This window comes from Lipotes vexillifer, unplaced genomic scaffold (genome assembly GCF_000442215.2).
Source record: "Lipotes vexillifer unplaced genomic scaffold, Lipotes_vexillifer_v1.1 scaffold1824, whole genome shotgun sequence".
In the NCBI taxonomy this organism is placed as follows: Eukaryota; Metazoa; Chordata; class Mammalia; order Artiodactyla; family Lipotidae; genus Lipotes; species Lipotes vexillifer.
The window spans coordinates 837,813-863,412 of record NW_006789288.1 but is presented as its reverse complement, the minus strand read 5'-3'; the positions used below and the strand labels follow the sequence as shown (position 1 = coordinate 863,412).

The 25,600-nt window shown below is 49.4% G+C and overlaps 1 protein-coding gene across 1 annotated transcript in view; it reads left to right on the top strand.

Moving 5' to 3' along the window:
• EVC (EvC ciliary complex subunit 1) overlaps positions 1 to 25,600 on the top strand; it is an 81,836-nt gene that overhangs the window by 23,991 nt on the left and 32,245 nt on the right. Inside the window, exons 6-11 of the mRNA XM_007462461.1 lie at positions 3,496 to 3,594; positions 6,335 to 6,472; positions 9,160 to 9,318; positions 13,765 to 13,981; positions 15,702 to 15,850; positions 18,329 to 18,427. Coding sequence (XP_007462523.1) covers positions 3,496 to 3,594; positions 6,335 to 6,472; positions 9,160 to 9,318; positions 13,765 to 13,981; positions 15,702 to 15,850; positions 18,329 to 18,427 — 861 coding nt within the window. The remainder of the gene's footprint in view (positions 1 to 3,495; positions 3,595 to 6,334; positions 6,473 to 9,159; positions 9,319 to 13,764; positions 13,982 to 15,701; positions 15,851 to 18,328; positions 18,428 to 25,600) is intronic.

Here is a 25,600-nt window from a genome sequence, read left to right as displayed (position 1 = left end):
TTACACCTAAAGGAACTAGAAAAAGAAGAAAAAAACCAAGCCCAAAGTTAGTAGAAGAAAGGAAAATAAAGATCAGAGCAGAAATAAATGAAATAGACTTAAAAAAAAAGCATAGAAAAGGTCAATGAAACAATGGCTGGTTCTTTGAAAAGATAAACAGAACTGACAAATTTTTAACTAGCTTCACCAAGAAAAGAAGAGAATGAGCTCAAATAAATAAAATCTGAAATGAAAGAGCAGTTACAACTGATACCACAGAAATACAAAGGATCATAAAAGACTACTATGAACAATTATGTGCCAACGATTGGACAACCAAGAAGAAATGGATAAATTCCTCGAAACATGGACTCTTCCAAGATGGAATCATGAAAAGAGAAAATCTGAATAAACTGATTACTAGTAAGAGGATTGAATCAGTATGCAAAAACTTCCCGACAGACAAAAGTACAGGACCAGATGGCTTCACTGGTAAATTCTACCAAACACTTAAAGAAGATTTAATACCTATCCTTCTCAAACTCTTACAAAAGATTGAAGAGTAGGGAATGCTTCCAAACTCATTTCACTAGGCCAGCGTTTTCCTGATACCAAAACCAGACAAGGATGCCAGAAAAAAAAAAAGAAGAAAATTACAGGCAGATATCGCAGATAAACATAGATGCAAAAATCCTCAACAAAATATTAGCAAAACAAATTCAGCAACAGATTAAAATGATCATATACCATAATTAAGTAGGATTTATTCCAGGAATGCAAGAATGGTCAACATGCACAAATCAATCAACATGATATACCACATTAACAAAATGAAGGATAGAAATCATATCATCTCAAAACAGAAAAAGCATTTAACAAAATTCAACATGCATTTATGATAAAAACTCAACAAAGTAGGTATAGAGAGAATGTACCTCAACATAATAAATTCCATATATGACAAACCTGCAACTAACATCATACTCAACAGTGAAAAGCTGAAAGCTTTTCCTCTAAGATCAGGAACAATACAAGGATGCCCACTCTCGCCACTTTTATTCAACATGATATTGGAATTACTATCCAGAGCAGTTAGGCAAGGAAAAGAAATAAAAGGCATCCAAAATGGAAAGGAAGAAGTAAAGCTGTCAGTATTTTCAGAAGACATGATTTTTTACACAGAAGAGACTGGACAAAAACTGTTAGAACTGATAAATTCAGTAAAGCTACAGGGTACAATGTACAAAAATCTGTTGTGTTTCTATACACGAAAAACAAACTATCAGAAAGAGAAATTGGGAAAACACTGCCATTTACAATTCAATCAAAAAGAATAAAAGACCTAGGAATAAATTTAGCTGAGGAGGTGAAAAACTTGTACACTGAAAACTTGACATTGATGAAAGAAATCAAAGAAGCCACAAATGAATGGGAAGATATTCCATGCTCATGGGTTGAAAGAATTAGTATTGTTAAAATGTCTGTCTTACCCAAAGTAATCTACAGATTCAATGCAATCCCTATCAAAATCTGAATGGCATGTTTCAAATAGAACAAACAATCCTAAAATTTGTATGAACCCACAAGACCCCAAATAGCCAAAGCAGTCTTGAGAAAGAACAAAGCTGGTTATGTCAATTATTCTTCAAAAAAAAAAAAAAAAAAAAAGAGCCTTACTACACAAATATGTCTAACTGACCTTTGACAGAGGTGCAAATGGAGTTCAGTGGAGGAATGATAAGCTTTTCATTAAATCATGCAGTTGGACATCCATAAGCAAAACAAGATGAACCTCAAGCTAAGCCTCATACCTCATACAAAAATTAACTCAAAATGGATCATGTACTTAAATGTAAAATATAAAACTATGAATCTTTTAGAAAAAAAAAAAAACAAAGGGGAAAAATCTTTGGGATCTAAGGAAAGAGTTCTTAGATTAACACCAAAAGTGTGACCCATAAAACAGAAAACAAATTGAAACTCATCAAAATAAAAAACTGCTCTGCAAAAAATCATGTTAAGAAGATGAAAGGACTGAGGCAATATTTTGAAAGCCACATTCTAAGAAAGGACTAGTACCTAGAATATATGAGGAACTCTCAAACCTCAATCCTAGAGTCTGTCATACAGAGTGAAGTTAAGTCAGAAAGAGAAAAACAAATACCGTATGCTAACACATATATATAGAATCTAAAAGAAAAAAAAAACAGTTCTGAAGAACCTAGGGGCAAGACAGGAATAAAGATGCAGACGTAGAGAATGGACTTGAGGACACGGGGAGGGGGAAGGGTAAGCTGGGACGAAATGAGAGAGTGCCACGGACTTATATATACTACCAAATGTAAAATAGATAGCTAGTGGGAAGCAGCCGCATAGCACAGGGAGATCAGCTCGGTGCCTTGTGACCACCTAGAGGGGTGGGATAGGGAGGGTGGGAGGGAGACGCAAGAGGGAGGAGATATGGGGATATATGTATAGCTGATTCACTTTGTTATAAAGCGGAAACTAACACACCATTGTAAAGCAATTATACTCCAATAAGATGTTAAAAAATAATAATAATAGAAAAAGAAAAAGAAATAAGTAAACAATCCGATTAGAAAATGGACAAAAGACATGAACAGATTATTTCACCGAAAAGAATATATGGCTGGCAAGGAAACACACACAAAAGCACATGAAAAGATGTTCAACATCATTAAGCCATTAGGGAAATGCAAATTAAAACCACATGAGATATGACTACACACCTATGAGAATGACAAAAGTAAAAATAACAACGCCACCACATGCTTGTGGGGTTGTAATGAAACTGGATCACTCATACATTGCTGGTGGGAATATAAAATGCCACTCTGGAAAACAGGTGATTGCTCATAAAACGAAATATACGATTACCAGAAGCCCCAGCAGTTGCAGTCTTGGACATTCATCTCAGAAACACATATGTTCAGTCAAAAACCTGTATGTGAATGTCCGTAGCAGCTTTATTTGTAATAGCCCCAAACTGGAAATACTCAGATGTCCAGCTGTAGGTGAATGATTAAACCAATTGTGGACACAGCACCCTTGGACTTGCCAGGGTGTCCCTGCCTATGGAGGACCCTTCTTGGTTTAGAGGACAAGTCCATCCATTGAGACAGGGGGCTGGAGTAGATGACTTTACACATCCCATTTCCGTACAACCATCCCTCTGATTCTTTCCACAAAGAAGCAACCCCCCTTCACCTCGTCTGTTTTCTTGACTCATGGAAATGGGGAAAGTGGGGGCTTCCCACAGAGTGGGCTCCTCATAAATATGTGCAGAAGAAATGAAGCATTTTTCTTTAGAAGCTTCATGAAAATGCAGTCCATTACAGGCCATTGTCATGACTTTTAATCTGAGGTCTTTTCCTGGAGCAAAAGGTGTGTGGGCAGCTGGGGGAGAGAGAAAGAAGGAGGTAGGAGAAAAAGGAGAGAAGGGAAATACCATTGTTGAAACCTTTCTCTTTGTCATGTTTCCCTTTTTGGCAATAGATGTTTATTCAGATTTTTAAAATGTGCCTCCTTGACCTTCTTCCTAAAAAGAAGACTGATGATGAATTATACCAGAAGATTCTCTCAAAACAAGAAAACGTAAGTCTTCAACCTATATTTCAAAATAACTTAAAAATAGTTTATTATGATATATAAAACATATTATAGTAAAGTATTTTTTATGGATAAAAATAGTTTATTACAATATATCCTTTTCAACAAATATGGTATATAAAAGTATAGCTATAAACATAAAACTAACAGTGCGTATTATTAAAATGTGGAAAAATTTTAGAAGTAGAACAAAAAAGAATGTTGGTCATACCCACTACTCAAAGAGAACCACTATTCTGTTTTCTGTACAAGTGTGGGGTATTTTAAAATATATAATTTGCTTATTGGTTATAACTCTTCCTACTACTTTGCATTCCTCTCGTTTCAGTCTTTTATACAAGCTTTATATTGTTTTATGTGCAGCAAAATGAGTCAGGGCTACCCTGGAGTCAGAGTGGTGGAGATTGATATCCTGGTCATGTCTTTCACAAACTCTCAGAATCCTAGGTTGTTCCTTTGTGCAATGGGATTCTAATTCCCATCCTGTGGGATTACAGAAAGAAGAAAATTTGTATGAAGCACCTAGCAAAGTAACAACCAGACCCTGATTATCTGATCGCTGCCATCATTCCCATTCCCACCAACACCACCACAATCATCTTCATCATCATCATCAATATCATTGTCATTATTATTGTTTTATTACCAACACAGTCACCACCACCACTATCATCATCATCATCATCGCCACCACCATCTTTATTATTGTCATCATTGTCGTAATCATTTTTATTATGACCATCACTACTGTTATCATTATCTTCATCATCATTCTCATCATCTTCATTACCGCCACCATCACCATCCTCCTCATTACCACCACCACTACCAACATTTCATCATCGCCACCATCATTGTTGCCATCATTCTTACTCCTCCCATTGCCACCATCATCCTCATCTGCATCGTTATTCTCATCTTCGTTACCGTGACCATCACCACCTCCACCATCATCCTCACTTCTGCCATCACGACTTTCATCTTCATTATCATATCATTGTCATAATCCTCATTCCTTCCGTCACCACCGTTACCTTCATCATAGTCATCATTATCATCCTTATCACTGCAACCATGAGATTTGGGGGATTGGGAGGAGGGAGTGTTTCTTCCTCACTCTTCTGGATTCCAAGGGGGAGGGTTCATCACTCCATCCCAGGGAGAAGGGAGTACATCTTCATTTTTGTTAACATCATTGTCATCCTCCTCGGTACCACCACTACTGTGATCCTCATCATCAGGCAATGCACAGAGCGCTTTACACACGTCATTTAATCTTCACAACAGCCCTGTGAGTGACCATCATTCTTTTTGTTTATAGCTGAGGAAGTTGAGGCTCAATGAGTTTAAATGACTCTCCAATGACAAAAAGAATGAAAATGGTGGTGATACTTGTAACTGTACTAGTAATGAATGTCATATGGAAAGAATAAGAGCTTTGGTATCTGCAGGCCTGGGATCAAATCCCACCTCTACCACTTCCAGAGCATCTTAATTATGTCAGTGGCTACTGTTCAGTGGATGTACTCTGGCCAAGGGCTTTAAATGCATACTTTCCTATAATATTGACAACAGCCTCAGAACTTCTAGATGAAGATGAGAAGTGTCCAGAAATGGCAGCTGCTTTGGAGAGAAGCAGCATAGTGCATGCAGTTAGAAGAGTGGGGCTCTGGAGTCAGCGAGCCTAAGGGGCCTAGCCTAGCACATCACTTCCTACTGGGAGACTTCGGACGAAATATCTCAACTTCCCATAGATAAGATACCTCATCTGGAAAAGAACCCTCATTTCTCTCTTGTAGAGATGTGTGAGAATTAGAAGTCACATATGGCTTCCGCTTGGATAATCAATAATGGATTTGGACCCACACCAGTGTTGATTACATGTCAGTGAACATAGGTCTAGAGAAAACAGAACAGCCCAGAAAACAAAACAGAACAGAAAACAAACCCTCCACACTCCAGGTTGGGGTTTGAAGGACTCCATACATAGGGTTCCCCTTTTCCTTCTAAGTTCTGAGTTAATTAAGAGAAAGCGTTGGGGAGACAGAAGTGTCAGCTTCATCACTGAAAGGGGCCAGCTTGGAAGACATAGCTTAGGTGCACAGCGATCGTGGCTTGCTTCCTAACACTGAATCCCAGGATTAGCTAAATTGCTTACCTAACTTGCTTACTGGCAAAGCTGGGCCACCTCAGGCCTCCCCACACAGAAGAGGGACCTTTGCTGCCCAGCTCGCCACACCAGAGCAGTGGCCTCCCCTGAATGGTCCATCCCAAAGAGGAAGAGGTTGGGCCAGCTAGGGGCTGTGCTCACTTCCTGCTTTTGAACCGCCAGTCAAATACATATCACTTCCTCCCTGGGGTGTACTAAGTAATCCTTCCCCCTGGAAACCAGAGGAGTGGGGAGGAGACATTCCATCCCACACCCCAGATGTCATGACATGTTCCCGGACTTCATAAAGATAGGAAGATACTATTTCATTGTTTTTAAAATATGGCATATTTGGGGGGGATGAGGGAAAGACTATAGAAGAAAATACGTAATCCATTATTCCCGAGGCCCTTTGATGATTTTTATCATCAGTCCTTCAGTAGGACAACACCCAAAGCATTTAATTATGGTTAAGAAATACTTTATGATAATGGGGTGAAAATAAAAGCATTTCTTCTCTAGAATTTAAGATACATTAGGTTTTTTCTGTATTTGCCTTTTTCTTTTTTTCTCCAGGATTTGGAGGAATTAGAAAAGAGACTTCAGGTCAGACTGTCAAACACGGAGATGTTGGGTGCTGGTGACTCTGAATACATCACCCTGGCAGATGTAGAAAAGAAAGAGAGAGAATATTCTGAGCAGCTAATAGCTAATGTATGTGATGGATTTTCTTTCCCATATAAAAAGCGTGGTTTCTGGGACAGTTCATTTGGCGAGATTAAAGAGATGGTACCTAGAAGCATGTTTAATACTGGAATTCCCTGTTTTGTTCTGCTCTGGAGCCAGGGATCCAGTTTCTGAAGTTAGTGATAGAGAAGGTATAACTAAGGGGCCAAGATTTACTGAGGGAGTCTTTTTTTCCTCTTAATGAATTCTCCTTGTTTAATTTTTACATTGATTTTTTTATCATTCAAAGCAAAGATCACCCTAACCCTATGTGTCATTACCGCCCTGTGGCTTAGAGCAGATGCCAGCTGCTAACTTCTCAAACTCCAGGCATCACTCATAAAAGCATGTTTTAAATTCTAGAGAGGATGGCTTCCCTCAAACTCTCTTTTTTGCTTTGAGGTTCTACTACCTGCTGTTCATATATTACAAGTTAAACAAATATTTTCTTGGCACGCAGGTGTTGTGTTGGACTCTGGGAATTCAAAATGAACTTAGACCTGGCCCTGCCAGGGAGATGCCCAGGCCTGTCTGGTGGGGGGGACTGACAGGTGAACAGATGAGGACTTTGTGGGTTACAAGTGCCATGATACATAGAAGTATGGGAAGACTGAGGTACAGTGGGGAGAACGATTCATTTTACCCCAGGGTTATGAAGGTCTTTGTAGAAGAAAGGGTCATCAAGAAGCTTTTGGAGAGAAGTGTGGATGGATGCTGTCCAGTGGGTGGGCAGAGAAGGAAGCCAGGGCTAGGAAGCAGGCTGAGCAGGATAAAGCCAGAGGTCTTCCCTGAGGGTTTTCGTCTCATGCCAAGGAGATGGGAGTCACTGAAGCAGCAGAGGGTGGCTTGGCCCTGTTTTAGAAGGACTGCCCAGGCTGCTGTGTGGAGGGTTGTTAGGGGCTTTGGGGCTAATCCAGTAGGAATTTCATGAAGGCAATTGCAGTAGGGATGGAGAGGTAAGAGAAAGTGGGAGAGCTGATAGGGTGGTGTCTAAGGAGGTGGTGGGAAGACGAGGGTACAGAGGATCAGGTCTACGGAAATAAGGATCCCGGAAGGAGTACAAGTTGGGAGGGAAGATGGTGAGTGTGGCTTGACATCCTGAGTTGGAGATGCCTGGGGCTGGAGAGTCCCCGCTAAGCTCAGGTAGGATCACATGGAGAGCGAGGATATTCTCGGGATGAGATGGCTAAGGGACGGTACTCAGCCCAGATTCTGGTGGTGCATGGACTCCCCAAAGCAGTGGAATATCTTGTCCGTGTCTGCACACTTCAGGCAGAGGATTGATCGTTCTCATAAGATTCTCTGAAGTACTCGTGTCCTTCACTAACAGAGATGCCTCTGGTCCAGGGGTGTGTGTGGAAGGGGTAAAGAAAGGAGCCTCATGCCAGATCTTGGATCTTGGCAGCACTGAAGGAGCCGGAGTCAAGGAGAATCAAGACAAGAAGCAGAGTATGGACCTTGAAGAACCAGGAGAAAGTCAGGTCATGGAGGCCAGGGGCATCACGAGTTTTTCAGAAGAGCGGAGTGGGCATCCTCGATCTCTACTATGGGGAGAGAAGAGGCAAGGCTGCTTGGATGTAGAACTCTGGTTCCGGATGTGCAGGAATTCACGGATGATAGTCCACATTCTCTGATAGCATTTGGAAGGGAAGTCGTCTGATGGGGCGAGAGGGGGCAAGAGCAGGGTGTGAATGTGAGGGAGGAGGTGGCCATGGCAGATAATAAAGGGTTTGCTGAGCTGCCACGAGGCCCTTGAGACAGGACAGCAAACTCTCGAAGAGGTGCCGGTTCGTGCAGGTGTGGGTTTTCTCCTGACCCTGCCCAGCAAGCAACATCCATCTCAGCATCTGAGAGGTGGAACCAAGATGGAGAAAATCACAGCTGTGGGAGTTGAAGGGAGCTGCATCAAATATGCATCTGCTTCTTGTTGCCTCTGTGACCCTTGACGAGTGACCTAACTTTCTGAGCCTGTTCCTTCTACCTCCAATACATATTTTATCTAGAAATAAAATGCGTGAAGCGCAGAGCCTGGCTTGTAACCTGAATGCCGTAAAGAAAAGTTGCGATGACTATGGGTATCATTGTTCTTAGAGTCTGGAAGGCTGCAGTGACAAAAATTTAGCCCCCAACATTCTAAACCACTTGGCGATTCCCTACTCTGCTCCTGATAAGATGGTGGAGAAAGGAAAAAGATTTGAAGGCAAAATGATTTTATGGTCGTCGTCATCTCTGTCATATTGTTCTTTTATACTTTTAGGACAATAATCAATATTTAAATGGCCATTCATGCTTTTATTTCCAGGATGCGTTTAATCCCCTTTAAAGATCTGGAAGCTTCCAGGAGCGCATTGTCGAATTTCATGCACCCGCCCCACTCCCTACCCCACTGCCAGGCAGTCTTTGAGCTGTTTGAGAGATTCATGGTGCTTGCCTTATCAGCAGCCCGTTGGTGTTTGCTGAAAAGCCACCTTGAAACTGACTGGCACCTACAAAGAGGAACCTCTGGAGAAAGTGACTGTTGCCAAGATAACTTTCTCCAACTTGTAGAATTGTGTATAATCTCAGTTTGTGATAAGGGGTGAATAGTAATGCCCAAGCCTGAGCTGGACAGCTTTAATGCTTTCTTAAATAAGTTTTCTCCCCCCACCTCCTGCATCTCAATTCTCATTTCACAGATGGAAGCTTTCTGGAAACAGATGGAAAACATCCAGCACTTTCTGGTGGACCAATTTAAGTGTTCCAGCTCCAAAGCCCGACAGCTCATGATGACTCTGACAGAAAGAATGATTGCAGCTGAAGGGCTATTGCGTGATTCTCAGGATTTGCAGGCTCTGGTAACTCTGGAGGGGGCAGGGAGGGAACGTGATATTCAAACTAGAGACGTGGAATCCGGAAGCTTGGAGCACCGTAGGGGTCATTAAGCTCAACACTTGCAGATTGTAGAAAGGGATATAGAGGCCAGAGAAAAGCAGTGTATCCATCCATCCCTCCATCTATCCATCAGTCATTTATCTGTCCGTCCATCCATCTAACCATTCCTTTAGGGATATAGAGGCCAGAGAAAAGCAGTGTATCCATCCATCCCTCCATCTATCCATCAGTCATTTATCTGTCCGTCCATCCATCTAACCATTCCTTTAGGGATATAGAGGCCAGAGAAAAGCAGTGTATCCATCCATCCCTCCATCTATCCATCAGTCATTTATCTGTCCATCCATCCACCTAACCATTCCTTTAGTGGAGAGACTGGCCCGCCCCACGTCACTACAGCATCGGGCACTGGTGCTTCTCAGTCCTGGCTGCACGTTGAAGTTATCTGAGGAGGTTTAGATAGTACTGATGCTTGGGTCCAAGATGGGTCCCCACCCCAGAGATTCTTAGTCTGGATTTTTTAAGGTTCCAGGTGACCACAGTGAGTAGTCATAGTTGATGCTCACTGGTGTGGACGGAGCTTCGGTTAGCTCTCCTGGACGGCCCCACGTACCACCTACGGGGCTTAAAATATTGCCCATGTCATGGGCCTCTTGCACAGAGATCCAATCTGATTGGTCTGAAGTGGAGGACCTGGCATTGCTGTTTTTAAAACTCCCCAAACAATTCTGATGTATAGCTGGGAATGCAAACCACTGGCGCAGAGGAATCCACAAATCCAAATCCGACTTTGAATCTAAGCTTAGCCACTTGAAGCTGTGTGATCTCGAAGAGGTTACTTAACCCCTCTGAGCTTCAATGACTGTACTTAAAAAAGGTGGTCCCAGGAGTTGCTGCAGGCAGGGCCCGGGGAAATGCTCGGTCACTGTCGGGTTTTGTTGTGGAGGTTTCGGTCTAGCCCTGCTGTGTGCAAAGGCCAGGGCACCTACCCACCCATTTCCCCTTCCTCTGACCTTGAGAACTCATGAATTACATTTCAGACCTGTGCACCTGCCCAGGGCACTCCTGACTCAGAAACCTGCAGCAGCCGCCCTGCCCTCAGCTCAGAGACTCAGCTCCTCAGACGTGAGGAGAAGGCGCTGCTGAGTGGAGCGGTCCCTGCTACTGCTGCACAAACTGCTCGGCTTCTCAAAGGGTGGTCCGCAGACCGGTAGCATCAGCGTCACCTGAGAGCTGGTTAGAAATGCAGAATCTCGTCCCCCCCTCCCGAATCAGGATCTGCATTTTTAACAAATTCCCAGGTGCACACAGCTGTTTGAGAACTTTCTTTGCTTTTGCTTGTCACGTACACGTATAGTTTCCTTTCCCTCCTCCGCACTGCTGAGAGATAGACACACAGATATTTCATTCCCGAAGAGCAGAGGACCAGGTAAGCGACTCACCTAGGACTCCCATGTTGCCTAATGATATCGCTCAACCTGGGCCCCAGGCTTCCTGGTTTGCCGTCCAAGGCCCTTTGAATTGGATTTTGATTTCATAAGCCTGCCGATATGAATGCTTATCAAAGAGAAAGATCTTTTTCCTTTTATTCTTTTTTTCTTTGTATTTAATTATTATTCCATCAGCACGATATTGATGCAGAAAAAAAACGTATCCTTAGCTGACTCTGGCCCGAGTGTTAGCCGGTCACTTCCACATAAGAAGAAGGGAAATAATTTTCTCCAGGTTATCTGTAGGCCTTTCCTTCTGTCAGCATTTCATGAGCACCTGCTGTGTGCCACATCCTGTTGCAGGAACAGTGTTGCAGACTGGAGCTAGAAACCTGAGCTCATCCCACAGTTGCCTTTTATTAGCTGTATGACGTTGAACAGGTTACTTAACCTCTGTGACTCAGTTTCATCATCTGTAAAATGGGAATCTGAATAGCATCAGCTCTGAGAGTGTTAGAAAGTGGACAACATGTAAGACCTTTAGAACAGAGCCTGGCCCAGGGGAAGTGCTCAGTATGTGATACGGATTAGACTCTGGCAGGCCAAGTGTCAGCAAACAAAATAGACATAAACAAGTCATCGTAATGATGTGTGGAAAGAGCTACAGTCTATGTTTGTACAGAGAGGGACGGGTTGGCTCTGCCTGTATGTCAGAGTATGTTGTTGATAAACTCCAGAAGAATTCAAATTATCAGGCTGGAGACATCTGAGAACTCTGGCCTGGGCAGTCAGAATGTGTCGCATGGAGTTGCTGAATATCAGAAGTGGAAGAGCCCTGGAAAGGGCCCCAGAGGTCATCAGAATCAGCTTCTAGGGATGCTCGAGAGAAAGAGGATGGTAGGAGGGATGTGGGGACCTGCTGTATATAATTATCACGACAGCTTGCATTCATGAGCACCTACCATCTTCTGGCTGCCATTTTAAGTGCTTCACCTATTTTAACTTATTTAATGCTCACATCCACTCTGTAAGTCAGGCGTAGGTGAGGACACTGTGCCCAAGGTCATGCAGGTCTGGAGCCAAGATTGAGCCCGAGCACGTCTGAGGACTGGCTACAGCTCTCAGCCAGCAGTGGCCCCCTCGCCTCCCATGCAAGTCCCTTTACTCCTCCCACCTTCCATCTGATGCCCCTCTGCTCATGCTCGCCTCTCGACTCGACTCCCGTCTTTCCTTGAATATAAATCCAGAGGCAGAGCTGTCACTCTCCAGCCGGGTGGCCTGACCGCGATGCCTTAGAGGTGGCTGCTCTGGGCACTGAGCGCTGTCCCCCACACCCTGAGCCTCGCTGGATCCCTTGCCGTCCACACCTGCACCGAGCGCTTATCCTCTTGCGCCCTCTAGCGGTCATGGGCCAGCTGACGGCCGTCGGGTTCATATAGTTGGCGGAGGGGAAGGTTCAGAGCCGCTGTCCCTGGGCTATTTGGGTGGCGTTCCAGAATAAACCTCAGTGCTCTTGTCCATAACTGGGGGATCATTGTCCTTGCCCTGTTCACACGTTGCTCAAACATAGACCAATGCAGTTCAGCAAACAGTGAGCCCCAGGGCTGGTTACCGGGTGTTGCAGGTATGGCCGCTGTCTCAAGGGCTCTCAGTCCAGCCTGGGACTGTCCCTGTGCTTAGACAGAGGCACAGGAGCAGCAGAGATGGGAGGAGGGGGCCGTGGAGGTGGAGGGGTTCAGGGAAGGTGCCACACAGCGCGTAAGGACGAGCAGGACCTGGCCAGGCAGGGGAGTGAGAGGAGCCCGGGAGGGTGTTCCAGGTGGAGGCCCGTGTGTGCAAAGGCCGGGTGTGCTGGGCAGCCAGGAGCAAGGAGGTGTGTGGGACGAGGCTGGAGACTCAGCCAGGCTTGGTTCTGAAGGGCCTCGTGCACCGTGCCCAGGAGTTTAGACTTGGTTTGAAGGCAGTGACTGCAGGGTTTGGGCCCCAGGATGGCAGAGCCACGTTTGCACCTCAGAAAGGCTCCCTGCCTGCCGTGCGGGGCGGGGTGGGGTGGAGCGGAGCGGGCAGGTAGGAGGCTGGCAGAGCAGGGACGGCCCTGGGCAGTAGCCCAGGATGGAAGTGACCTGGGCCTGAGCTGGCCGTGGCTCTTGGCCAGCTGGAAGGAGACGGAATGGAGGGGTGTGAAGGAGGCAAGGGTGCCGGCGTGGTGGGGGAGAAGGGCGGAGGCGACCTCAGGCCGCCGTGCCGGGGGTCCTGGGGGCCCACCCCTAGCTGGGAAAGGTGTCCTTCTGAGGCTCAGGGCGTGCAACTTTAACGTGGTGCACGTGCGGTTCCTGGAGCGGCTGCTCTCTGAGACGCGAGGACAGGAGATGCAGACCTGCAGGGTCCGCCCCTGCCTCTGGTGGACATTTCCTCCATGGGGGAGGCATCCTGTCCAAGAGCCGTGTCCTAAGTGAAGGACAGCGTGGTAGGGCAGGCAGGCCTGTTCTAAAGTCTGACGGCTGGGGTCCCCCTCCAGGTCAGGCGTACCCGGCAAATCTCTTTAATCCCCAGCACTCAGGTTCCCGGAGGCTCGAAAGCCAAAGTCCCGCAACCTTTATTGCTTCTCTAATGTTTCTCCTCCAGGGCTGTGGAGGCCCGAGGCCCCGTCGACTGGGGAGGGATGACAATGGGAAAGGGGGACTTCCCTCTTTGGTCGTGTGCATTTATTAAATTCCTCCCCAGAAGCGTGGCCCACTCACCGAGTACCCAGCACTTTCCTTGTGCTATGCGGTGTCAGCCTCGCCACGTCCCCGTGTGGGACCATTTTGTCCCCATCTGAGGTACACACACGAGAAGCTCGTGAGAGCGGTTTGGCCTGTGCTCTGCTCATACGGAGGTGGGGCCCCAGGACCAAGCCCGTGACTGTTTACAGACCCTCATGGCCAAGTACTGACCCAGGGCGTTCCAGCCCCTTGTCGCCTGTGTTTCTCTTCTTAGGACACCCTGGAGAGGACAATGGGGCGGGCACACGTGGCCAAAACAATTGAGTTCCTGAAGCTGCAGGTCCGGGAAGAGGCCAGATGCCGCCTGGCCGCCATCTCCCACAGCCTGGAGCTGCTGACCGTCGAGGGGAAGCTGTCGGGGCGGCAGAGGGAGGAGTTGCTGACCCAGCAGCACAAGGCCTTCTGGGAGGAGGTGGAGCGCTTCGGCAGGGGTGAGCGAGTGGGCCAGGTCCGGGCGCCCGGTACCCCGTGTGTGTGCTGCAGGCTGTGTGGGCCAGGGCTGGTGGCAGCACTTGCAAGGCGTCGGGAGCAGCTCCCGTGAGGCTAGCACAGGCTGCCGTCCCAGCTCACCTCCTAGGGTCCGGGATTGCCTGTTGCACATCGCCATCAGTGATTCAGGCTGCCAGAGAAGCACCCGGAACATGCAGAGGGCGAAGGAGGCGGGAACACCCAGAAGCCCTGCATGTGGCACGGGGCCCGGCTCAGCTGCACGTGGGTGAGCGTGGACAGGGGTCAGTCACGTGGGGCAGGAGAGGGAACCCAGCGTGGCTGTTTCCCACACGTGCTACTGCTCCCGGGCCGACCCTGGGAGATGGGCAGATCAGGGCTCAAGACATCAAGGGCATCTGGGAATTAGTCCAGGTCACACTGCTGGTGGGGCCCGCAAGAGGAAACCCAGGTGTTTCACCTGTAGGAGATGACCACATGGAAAACTTTCTGTTGGCTGGAACTTTGGACCATGTAGAATCTGAATGCATCTGGCCTTGGGGGTCACCACACACAGCGGTCTGGGCTTTATCAGTGGGAAGCGAGTGGCTGGGGTGGGATGGTGAAGCTCTGTTGAGCTTGGACAAGATGTGGGAGACAAGGAGACAGTCAGGGGTGGAGGGAGGACCCTAGGCAGAGGGAGGACTCCGGTCTCTCCTGGCCACCTGGCCACACCCTTTTCTTTGGTGCTAGAGGCTAAACAGATTCTCAGGTCAAACCTAAGGAAGTGTGCCTGCCTTAGGGCAAGTGCAGAAGGAGGTATGACGTGTGTGTGTGTGTGTGTGTGTGTGTGTGTGTGTGTGTGTGTGTGTGGCGGTGGGGATGGTGTGAGATGCTGAAACCAACGCTTCCAAGGACTGCAGACCCCTCGTCGCCAGGCCTTCACTTGCTTCAACAGCTTCTTTGCTCAGCATCTCCCCCAAAACCCAGGTAGACAGAATCTGACCAACCTCGTCCTTGGCTCTACTCCCAGGAGCCTTCTCTGGGGTCCCACGCTGCCCGTGCCCCCTCTTCCTCCCCCCAACCCACCGCCACCGCCCCGACCCTCATGCAGCATAATTTCTTCTCCTTCTGCATTCGTCTTCCTTGGACCATGAACATCTTGAGAGCTGGGCTGGGTCCTGCTCACTGGTAGACCGCAGTTCCTGGCCCTGTACTTGGCACACTGCTGGGGCCAAATGACGCAGGTGGGCTGAAGGGTGGTTTTAGGCCCCGCCCCTCTCTCCCCAAGTTCACCTTCCCCTGCCACAGGGGGTCTTGCCCTTGGGCTCACCCTCCTTCTCTTCTGCTGATCTAATAACTCACCCTGGCAGTTTTTGAATCTCGACTCCAGTCTGACGTGTCACTATCTTCCTGAAGACTCAGGCTCTCTATACCCTGTGTCACCTGCCCCTCCCTCTGCCACCTACCCCTCCCTCACACTCTTTTCTCCGGGAAAATACCCCTTTGTTTACTTCTTGGTCAGGTTGGCCAGCCGCCCTGCACAGCAATTACATGAAACCTCTTATGTTGCTCTGAGCCCTGGACCCCAGGGGGAGGGCCCTGAATGATAAAACCAGAATAAAAAGGGGACTTGCCCCAGAATTTCTGACCCTCCACGTGCTGGCGGAAGCAGCCAGTGGAGGTTTCGCTGGGGGCAGCAACCTTGTTTTATTTCAATTTCAGAGTTTGTCCAGCGAGGCAGAGACCTGGTCAAAGCCTCACTGGTTCACCAGGCGGAGGGGATGGCAAGGCTCACGCTGGCCCAACAAAAGGAACAGAGGAGCTTCCTGGCCACGGTGCCGCAGACCGCCGACCCCGAGGAGTTCCTCCAGGTGACCTGCTCCTGACTCGCTCGCACGTCCGCGAGCACAGCCGTCCCAGGGAGCCACGCGGGTTGACCAGGGTGGCAGGAGGGGGCTTGGTCCCCCACTACTGCGCTTGGGAAGCCAGAGGCCTTGGCATCTGCCAGACGGGAGGTCTCTCCTCGCCTCCCACCTGTCAGCCCAGTGATCTTAGCCAGCTCCCTTGGGCTCTGCATCCCTAGCTTCCTGGTCTGTAAGCCAGTGACTCGAGCAGCACCGCCCTCACTGGGACGATGGAAAGATGGCGGGAGGGGCCATGGAGAGGGCTTCACACAGATGGCGTAGGGCAAGGGCCCAACCTGCGATGCAGACCAGCGTGCGATGTCCCCAGAGGGGACAGGCGTGTCCTGGATGTAAGGCAGGCTGTTACACAGGGATGGGCCCCCTCGCTGGGTCAGGTGGCAAGTCAGAGGAGGACCCTGCATGTGGGGCTGAGCAGGCAGGACCAGGGAGGTGGCCAAGGTAGCCAACGCTCGTGGTCTTGACTGGGAAAAAGACAAGGAGACCGGCTGGAGGGCAGGAAGCAAGGTGTCACCCTGCTTGAGGGATAGCAAGTGAGCTGGCGCCAGCACAGGCTGGAAGGACCAGGGCTTGCAGTTCGCAGAGAGAGAGCAGGACTCTGCCTCAGTGTTTCCCTGTTGGTGGAGGGGGGGCGGGGATAGGCAGGGCTGCTTGTCAGTGGCCGTCCCCCAGGGTTGGTAAGCATTTGGGTGCTGAGGCAGCAGGACCTGGGTTTGGATGCTGACTCTGCCGCTGTGTCTGAGTGACCTTGCTAACCCTCTGGCTTCCTCATCTGTGCAGTGGGAATAATAGCAGCCACCTTGCCGGGTTGTTAAGACTCAGCCAGACCAGTACGGGGCAGCCATGGCCTGACTGTTTCTCTGGGTCCTTCTCTCTTCACTAGTATTTGCTTGTCTCAGCTCTGCCGAGGGGATGGCAGGACTGTAGCTGGGTCCAGGCTCAGGCCAGAGCCCAGACACATGCCCTCCTTGGGGGCCAGCATGGTGGCGGCGGCTATACCCGAGTGAGAAGCCAGCGGCCAGAACAGAGGAGAGGTCTTCACGTCTCTGGTTCCCTGGTCCAGTGCCCTTCCCCACCCACAGAGCCTCCTCTCAGGGCCCACGCCTGGGGTTTCCGGGGTTTGTCATACCGTGGGGTGGGGGGCTGTTTCTGTCTTTAAGAAGATCCATTTGAAATGAGAGTGGAAAGATACGATTATACAGCAGTTCGTTACTCTGAGATTTCTAGGCCCTTCTCTCTGACATCACATTGCTCAGCGCAAGTCCTGAGTGTGGAGACGGTGACGGCGTCAGCTCTGCAACCCAGGACTCCAGCACAGCCAGGACCTGGTGCTCAGGAAACATAGTGCTCAGGAAACATGGTGCTCAGGAAACATGGGACCAAGGAGGGAAGGGTTGAGCGCATGCATGCATGCATGCGTGAAGGAATGAGGGAATAACTGAATGAACAAATGAATCAATGAATGATGGATGGAAGAACAAAGGAACACATAATTGAGTGAACAAAGAAATGAATGAAGAACCAACAATGAAAGAAGAATCAAGCAAATGAATGAAGGGAAGAATGAATGAACACGTGAATGAATGGATGGATGGATGGATGATGGATACAAAAGAAATAATTGAATGAACAAACAACAAAGAAGTGATTGAATGAACAAGGAACTGATGAATGAGCACAGCCTTTGGCACCACGTGCAGCCCCTCCCTCTCAGCTCCCCTCCCACTCTGCCCCCACCAAGGCCAGAGGGTTCTAACTGCCTGGTCTCTGTTGCTGTAGCTCCTTGAGCTGGGACTGTGTTGGCCCCCCACCTTCCTTCCAGGGACCCCTCCTTGTCCTTCAAGACTCAGCTTACTCATTTCCCCCATGGGGCCTGTTCCCCTACAGCTGCCCCCTAAGAGGAGTCCACCGTCTGTGGTTTCGCCTTGCGGTACCTTCTGGCTGTGTCTGGGTTACCTGGTGCACGCTTCCCTGTCACTCTGCTGGGCTCCTTGAGGTCCATTGGTCAGAGTGGATTCTGGCTGGCCACTGAGCGCACTGACCTCCAGTGGCCCTGCTTGGCCTCAGGCTCCGCTGGGTGGGCCTCCCAGGGCCTGGATGGTGGTCCCCAGCAACTGAAATCAGAAAATGATGTCTGGGTGGCTTGTGGCCAGGAGAGAAGGGTGACGGGGGTGCTGGTCGCAGCTTCTGCTGGGTACACAGACAGAATCACCGTCTGTGGTTTTCCTGGAGGTCGGATTCACTGGTCCCGGCCTCAGCCACAACTCACAAGCCATGAAAGTCACATACATCCCTGTGCCTCAATTTCCTTGTGTATAAATAGGGGTGAACATCCTTCCAACCTGAGAGGCGGGGCCAGTTGAGGAGGTTTTTCTGGGAAGAATATCAGCATTTTCCTACCAGATTCAGCTCCTGTTTTACTCACAGGTTTTTCACGAGGTCCTGGAGAGGCAAAGGCTGAGTCGGAGTGACCTGGAGGAAGAGGAGAATGTCAGAGCCACCAAGGCCGTGGCCACGCTCTGCCAGGTATGTGGTTTCCGGGTGGGACTGGCAGGAAAACCTCAGGATCCGGGCATGTGTGAGAACCTCACGTCCTCCTGGGCTGGGGACCCCGAGACCCTCTTTGGCAGAAACCAGGGAGGGAGGTTGGCCCAGGTCACATCTGAGGCCCCTTCCATTTCTGAGGTGCTCGGGACCCTCACCTCCAAATGTCCTTAGAGGCAAAGGTCTTTGGAGGTCAGCTCACCCAGGATGAAAATAGGCCAGCGTTTGTGGGCGTCATGAGTGTAGAGCGGTGATGAGGAAGGAGGGTTGGGCTTGAAACGGAGGCCTAAGTTCCAGTGCTGGTGCCACCTCTTTCTCCCTGGGCAACCTCGTGCAGCTCTGGAACGACGGCTAGCTTTGAGAGAACAGGAAGAGAGCACCCGAGCCCTCCAAAGCCAGAGGGGCTGCCGGGATGTTGCAGGGACCAAGACAGGCAGAGCTCCTTGCCCCGGGCAGGACCCAGAGCTGCTGGGAAGGTGGAATGTGGCCCCGGTCAAGAAGGAAGGTGACAAGTGCCACCGTGGTGGGGAGCACCCTGGAGAAGGTTCACCTGGGCCCGGCCTGTGTCTGCGGCCTGGCTCTCCTCCCTCCTCGCCGTGTGGCCTCCAGAGCATTACTTGGCCTCTCTAGTTCTCAGTTGGCCCATCTGTGAAATGGGGCCAGTGATGCCCATCTTCATGGTGGTGGTGTGAACACCAAATGCACGTGACGCCCTTGGACAGCAGCTTGCACCTGGGACATGCCCAGTCCAAATTGGCTGCCCTTACAACATCCCTGCTGACGGGGGCAGAGAGGAGGGTTGAGAGACATAGGGGTGAAGGTGAGGTCAAGGACGGCCATCCGCTGGAGGTGATGCCTGAGATGGGCTTTGAATCAGGAGGTGGGCTCCAAGTGGACCAGGAGTCAGGGGGCAGCCCAGACAGGACATGAGGAAGGACAGGGAGTGCAGCCCCTCGTCACGATGGCGACTGTGCGGGGTTCAGTGGTGTCTGTGAGTTTTCAGAGGCTGCCATATCGAAGTATCCCAGCCTGTGCCTTAAACACAGACATTTGTTTTCTCACTGTTCTGGAGGCTGGAAGTCCAAGATCAAGGTATCATCTAGGTTGGGTTCTAGTGAGGCCTCTCTTCCTGGCTTGGAGATGGCTGCCTTCTCACTGTGTCCTCGCGTGGCAGAGAGAGAGCTTGGGTGTCTCTTCCTCTTACAAGGACACCAGTCCTGTCAGGTTAGGACCTCACCTTGTGACCTTTCTTAAGCTTCATTATCTCCTTAAAGGCCCTATCTCCAGATATAGTCATATCGGGGGTTAGGGCTTTAGCATATGAATTTTGGAGGGACATAATTCAGTCCATAATAGTGTACCTCAAATTTCATGTCCACCAGGAACCTCAGAATGTGAACTTATGTGGAAATAGGGGGGCTTTGCAGATGTGATTAGTTAAGAAGAGATCATTCTGGATTAGCCTGGGCCCTAAATCTAATGACTGGTGTCCTTATGAGAAAGTCATTGTGGAGACAGACACGCAGGTAGGTGGCCGTGTGAAGACAGGCAGAGACTGGGGGGATGTGGCCACAAGCCAAGGAACACCTGGAGCCTCCAGAAGCCGGAAGGGGCAGGAAGGGTCCCCCTAGAGCCTCCAGAGGTAGCTGACACCTTGATTTCTGATTTCTGGCCTCTATAGCTGTGAGAAAATAGAATTCTGTAGTCTTGGCTACCCAGGAAACTGATACCGGAGCCAGTCTTGTTCAGAGCCAGCCACTACTGTAAGTGCTTTCTGACTGTTTGATCATTTTATCCTCATGAGAATCCTGTGAGGCAGCAACTGCATTTTCCTTCCTTCACAGATAAGGAGCCAGGAAGGATTTTCTTGAGAAAAGTGCAGGGTGGGATTCAACTTGTCAAAGCCCCAGGCTCCCAGGTGGGAAAGGAACACCACCATGCCTGGGGGGAGTCAGGACTCAAATCCCTGGGCTGGGAGTGAGCATACTGAATTCCAGTCCCCTTCTGGGTACTGACATGCTGTGTGACCTTGAATTGGTTACATAATCTCTCTGTGCTGGCCCAACCATCCTGCTCAAGTCCTACAGCCAACAAGCAGAGAGATGGGATCTAAAGTAAGTCTCTCTAACCTCAGTGCTGATGTCCTCGCCATGACCCATGCTGCTGAGCGTGGGCTGTGAATACCGCAGTGAGGACAGGCTCTGGACTCAGATGGCCTGGGGTCCAGTCCCAGCCCAGCCATTGACCAGCTGTGTGGTCGACAGCAGGTTACCTAACTTGTACCTCACTTTCCTCTGAGGCACAGCAGAGTCTGAGGACCGCTGCCTTGGGGGGATGGGGTGAGAGTCCAACGGACTTAAGACTCATGGGCAGATGCCATTGATGATGCGCCCACCTGAGCTCTTGTCCAGCAGGGGACAGTGTCCAGCGGGCTGACACTTCCTCCTTTGAGCTGCAATTAGAACCTAAAGTCTTGGTCAACTAAATGCCACTTTCCTCCTCCACAAAGCAAGGATAAAACACTGAGCACTGCTACAGGGAGAAAGTATACGTGGAAGTGCCGGGCCAGTCTCAGCGGGTGGCAGTGAATACATCATTTTCAGTAAAGATTTGATGATGCTGATGTGACCACAGCCTCATGCCCCAGCAACGGCCTTAGGATACCGTACACTTGGCTCACCGTTGCCAGCCCATTGAAGTTTGGGCCGAGGAAGTAAAGACGCCCTTGTTTCTAGCATCAGGAGAGCCCAGCAGGTGTGAGTGAGGGGTGATGGCTGCTGGAGTCTCTGTCTTGGAAGCAGGCACTTGGAAATGCCCTGCATGAGGAGGAGTCAGGGGCAAGGTGAAGGGGGGCCAGCAGTTCTGTGCATCTGTGGAGGTGCTTCTGAAAGGAATGGCCCAAGGCCTGCGCCAGCTTCTCTCCCAGAGTCAGTGCAGAGCTGTTTCCTAGGATTCATGTCATCATTGCACATCAGGCCCTCTGGTACCAGATAACTTTGGTTTATTTTACATCCCTTAATTGTGGAAATCATTGCCTTGGGTATTGGAAACTGCTTTGTCTGATATTTCCAAAAGGTGGAGGTTGAAATCCTCTGGTGTGGTAGAAAGAAGCCAATTGGAAGATTGGAATGCTTGGCGAGGACATTCCCGGGTGGGCGCCCAACATTCCTGGGTGGGCGACCTTGGGCAAGAGCCTTAACTGCTCCAAGCCCATTTCCGTATCTGCGAGATGGAGACAGAGAGCCTGTTGACCATTATGGCAGCGCAGGAGGGCAGGGCTGAGGGCCTCACGTGGCAGGGGTTCAGTTAACACCTTCCCTTCTGCCCCATCACTGAGCGTGTTGATCAGGAAGCCTTGAGCCCAGGGGTGGTGAACATGACTCTGGACCCGGGGCCTGGGGGAGAGTGTGGCTTCCTCGCCGACCAGCTGTAAGCTTGAGAGCCTGTTAGTTCATGCATTCAATGAATATTATCGAGCACTGCTTTGTGCAACCCACGGTCTCAGCACCGGGGCCTCAGCAGTGAACCAAACAGATAAAGTGCTTATTTTTGTGGAGCTGGAGAGGCAGCAACACATGTGGGGTTCCAGCAGCCACAGCAGCAAGGAGGCCAGTGTGGCAGCTCTGGGGGAAGGGGAGACAGGTATGGACTAAGGTCAGAGTCTTGTAGGGCCTTGCAGTCCATCCGAAGACGTTTGCGTTGACTTCTGAGGGAGATGGGAAATTGCCGACATGTTTTGAGTAGGGAAATGACTTGCCGTATGTTCCGAAGGATCCCTCTGCATTCTGTATGGCGGATGGACTGTAGGGGGCAAAAATGGAAGCAGGGAGGCCTGGGGAGGCATCGCAGTGGCCCAGGCAAGAGATGCTGGGGGCCTGGGCCAGGATGGTGCGGGTGAGGATGGTGAGGAGGCCTGGGGTTGGGGTCTGTTTTGATGGTCAGTATCTGGGTCTCCTCTTAAAATGGGGATGGTCACTATCTGGGTCTTCATAGGCTATTCAGAGGTTTGAGTTCACACATGCAAAGTATATAGAAGAGTGTGAGGCCCACAGTGAACACTTAAATCTGTTATCATGGTCCTGGTTAGTGCCACTCACCAGCTAAGCAAGTGTGTCTGCATAGAATACACTCATGAGGTAACCTGCCTTGCCGTCTGGCTGGCTCCTTCCCAGACCTGGTCACACAGAGGCATAATTCCCCCCTTTCTCTGGGCACTGATCATGATATTATAGGCACGGCGGCTGTGAGATAAATTTGATCACCACCTAACGGTTCTCAGGCTGCAGAGAAAAGTGCATTTTTCTAAATTCCCACCGTCTCTTGGCCTCTAAACAAACAGTGAATTCTCATTTTGACTGAGATGGATGCCACTAAATTACACGTCTCGGTGCCTTGTATAGAGAGATTCCTGAAATGAGCCCAGGGTCTTCCTGATAATGACAGGCGCAGAGCTGAGTTTGCCACTGTTGCATCACAGGGTGCCCCGGAGACCTGCTTGTTTATCTGTTCATTTCTGACTGTCCTCCCCCTACTGTTTCTCCTGAAGGGCTCCTGGGGGAGTAGGGTGATAACAGCCCTGCCAAAGTCAGCCGTCTCAGCTTCAGAGTCTCATGGGAAGTTAGGGCTGAGGAAAATAAGCGAAAAAGTGAAGCTCTGTCCTCAGAGAAGGCAGGAATAATAATGATAAGCACACATGAAGTGTTTGGGAGTAGACCACCCTCGCTTCTGATACCAAATGCAAGTCCAGAGGTCCCCAAGACCACCCTCAGTTTCTTCAGTTCTCTAGAAGGACTCATACTGAAAGCTGTTCTGCTCACAGTTATGGTTTATTACAGCAATAGGATTTAAGTCAGCCAAGAGAAGAGGCACATGGGCAGAGTCTAAAGTTCTAAATGCAGAGCTCCCAGTTATCCTGTCCTGGTGGAGTCGTGGACAGTGCTAACTTCTGGGAACAATGTGTGGCATTACACACTGAGCATTGCCATCCAGGGAAGCTCACCCAAGCCTTAGTGTCCACAGTTCTTATTGGGGCTCAGTCACATAGATGTGGTTGACCACCAATGTGGCTGACCTTAAGCCCCAGCCCCTCTAGAGGTGGAGCTGATGCCACATGGCCCTAGGGCCCCACCCTAAATCGCATCACTGTCATAGGTTGTCTGAAGCTGCCCAAGGTTCCCAGGTAAATAGAGACCCTCTTATCAGGCAGGACATTCCAAGAACTTAGGAGTCACTTCCCAAGAACCATGGACCAAGGCCAGGCCTCTCTTTCAGCAAGGTCAGTTCATCACTGCACAGCACTGAAAGGTTAAAGTATTTTGTTCAAGGTCACACAGCTGGGGGCCTGGGATACAGGCCCAGGGCTGTAACCTTCAGGTGGGGAGAAGTGATTTGGTGGACAAGAGGAAGGCGGGGGCGTGGAGTCCTTGCTGGGAGGGCTGCGGTGTGTTCTGCAGAATCCAGCTGGGGATGACACATTACAGGCAATCAGGCAACACTGATGAGTAAATGAATGGGTGAATCAATGCATCAGTGAATATATCCATCAGCTGAAACATTGGCATCCTGAAGATGGTGTGTTATCGCTGATAGAATAAACTACCACAACTTAAACTTAAAAACAACGTAAGTTATTACCTTACGTTTCTGGAGGTCAGAAGTCCAAAATGGGTTTTAGTGGGCAGACATGAAGGTATCGGCGGGGCTGGTTCCTTCTGGAGACTCCAGGGAAGAATTCGTGTCCTTGCTTTCTCCAGCTTCTAGAGGTGCCTGCATTGCTTGGCTTGTGGCCTCTTCCTCCATCTCCAGGCCGCAGCCGTGCTCGTCCTGCCTCTGCTTCCATCCTACACTTCCATCCTTTCACTCTGACTGCCTGCCTCTCTCTTTCATTTTCGAGGGCCCTTATAATTATGTGGGACCCACCTAGATAACCTGGGATAATCTCATCTCAGGATCCTTGGTTTTCACTTAGTCCTTTCATCACATCCACAAAATCTCTGACTGTGTGGCACATTCAAAGGTTTCAGGGATTAGAACGTGGACATCTTGGGGAGCCATTATTTTGCCTATCACAGGTGGGAAACAGGAAGTTTCCAAAGAGTAGAAGAAACTAGGTTTGGGAGAAATACCAAAACTATGATTTGGGGGCAGTGTTAGAATTAGATCTTGAGAAGGAAACTGACAAGTGTAGGCACCCTACGGCTCCTGTCACTGGAAAGAGGATTCCCCTGGGTGCTACAGAGGGTGAGTCAATTCCATGGTCCTTTATCAAGGTTAAAGTGTGATAAATCATCACTAAGTATGACAAGTCTGAGAAAGATAGACTGGCATGCTTACGTCTACTTTACTGTAGCAAGCTACGGGAACATGGCTTTTTGTTTTATTTTAGCAAGACTAGTAGAGTAATTAATTTATGTTTTCTTTATGTACAGAAGTAAAACTTGCCAGTGCCCCCAGGGTACCACATGCTGCCTGATTATACCTCTCCCTCCTTTCAGTAATTTTCACGGTCGGCTCACCTCCCTGCAAAGAGTTGCAAAACTGCAAAGGAGAGAAGAGTCACCCAGGAATCAGACAGGCCAGGTTGTGGGCCTGATGCAGCTCTCCACGAGCTATGCGGCCTGGTCCATATCATTTAACCTCACTGATGTAGGAATTCTTAGCTGCCTTCTTTTGTAGATAGACCATATGAAAGAACCCACTTAATACGCCAGAATGCCACCCATAGCTCTCAGGATAAAGTCCAACATCCTTAACCTGGCCATGGTGACCACCCAGCCTGGCCAATGAAGTGCTCACATGGCCTGACCCATGAGACCCATCTGACTTGGCCCAAAGGCCAACCTAGTCTGGTCTATGAGACCCACCCAACCTGGCCCATAAGACCCCCTGACCTAGCCCACAAGGCTCATGTGACACAGCCCACTCACCACTTGTCTGGAGGCATGTCCCTTGCTCCCTGCCTTCCAGCCAACCTCAGACATCCCTCAGCTCCCCAAAGGTGCCACAGTGCCTTTGCATGTGCTCTTCTGCTGCCTGAAATACCGTTCCCTCCATCCCCTCAGTTTGGCTTGTTCTCATCTTGTCTCAGCTTACATGTCACTTCTTCGGGGAGCCCTTCTCCAGCTCCCCCTCAGATTGGTTAGATTCCCTGGTCTG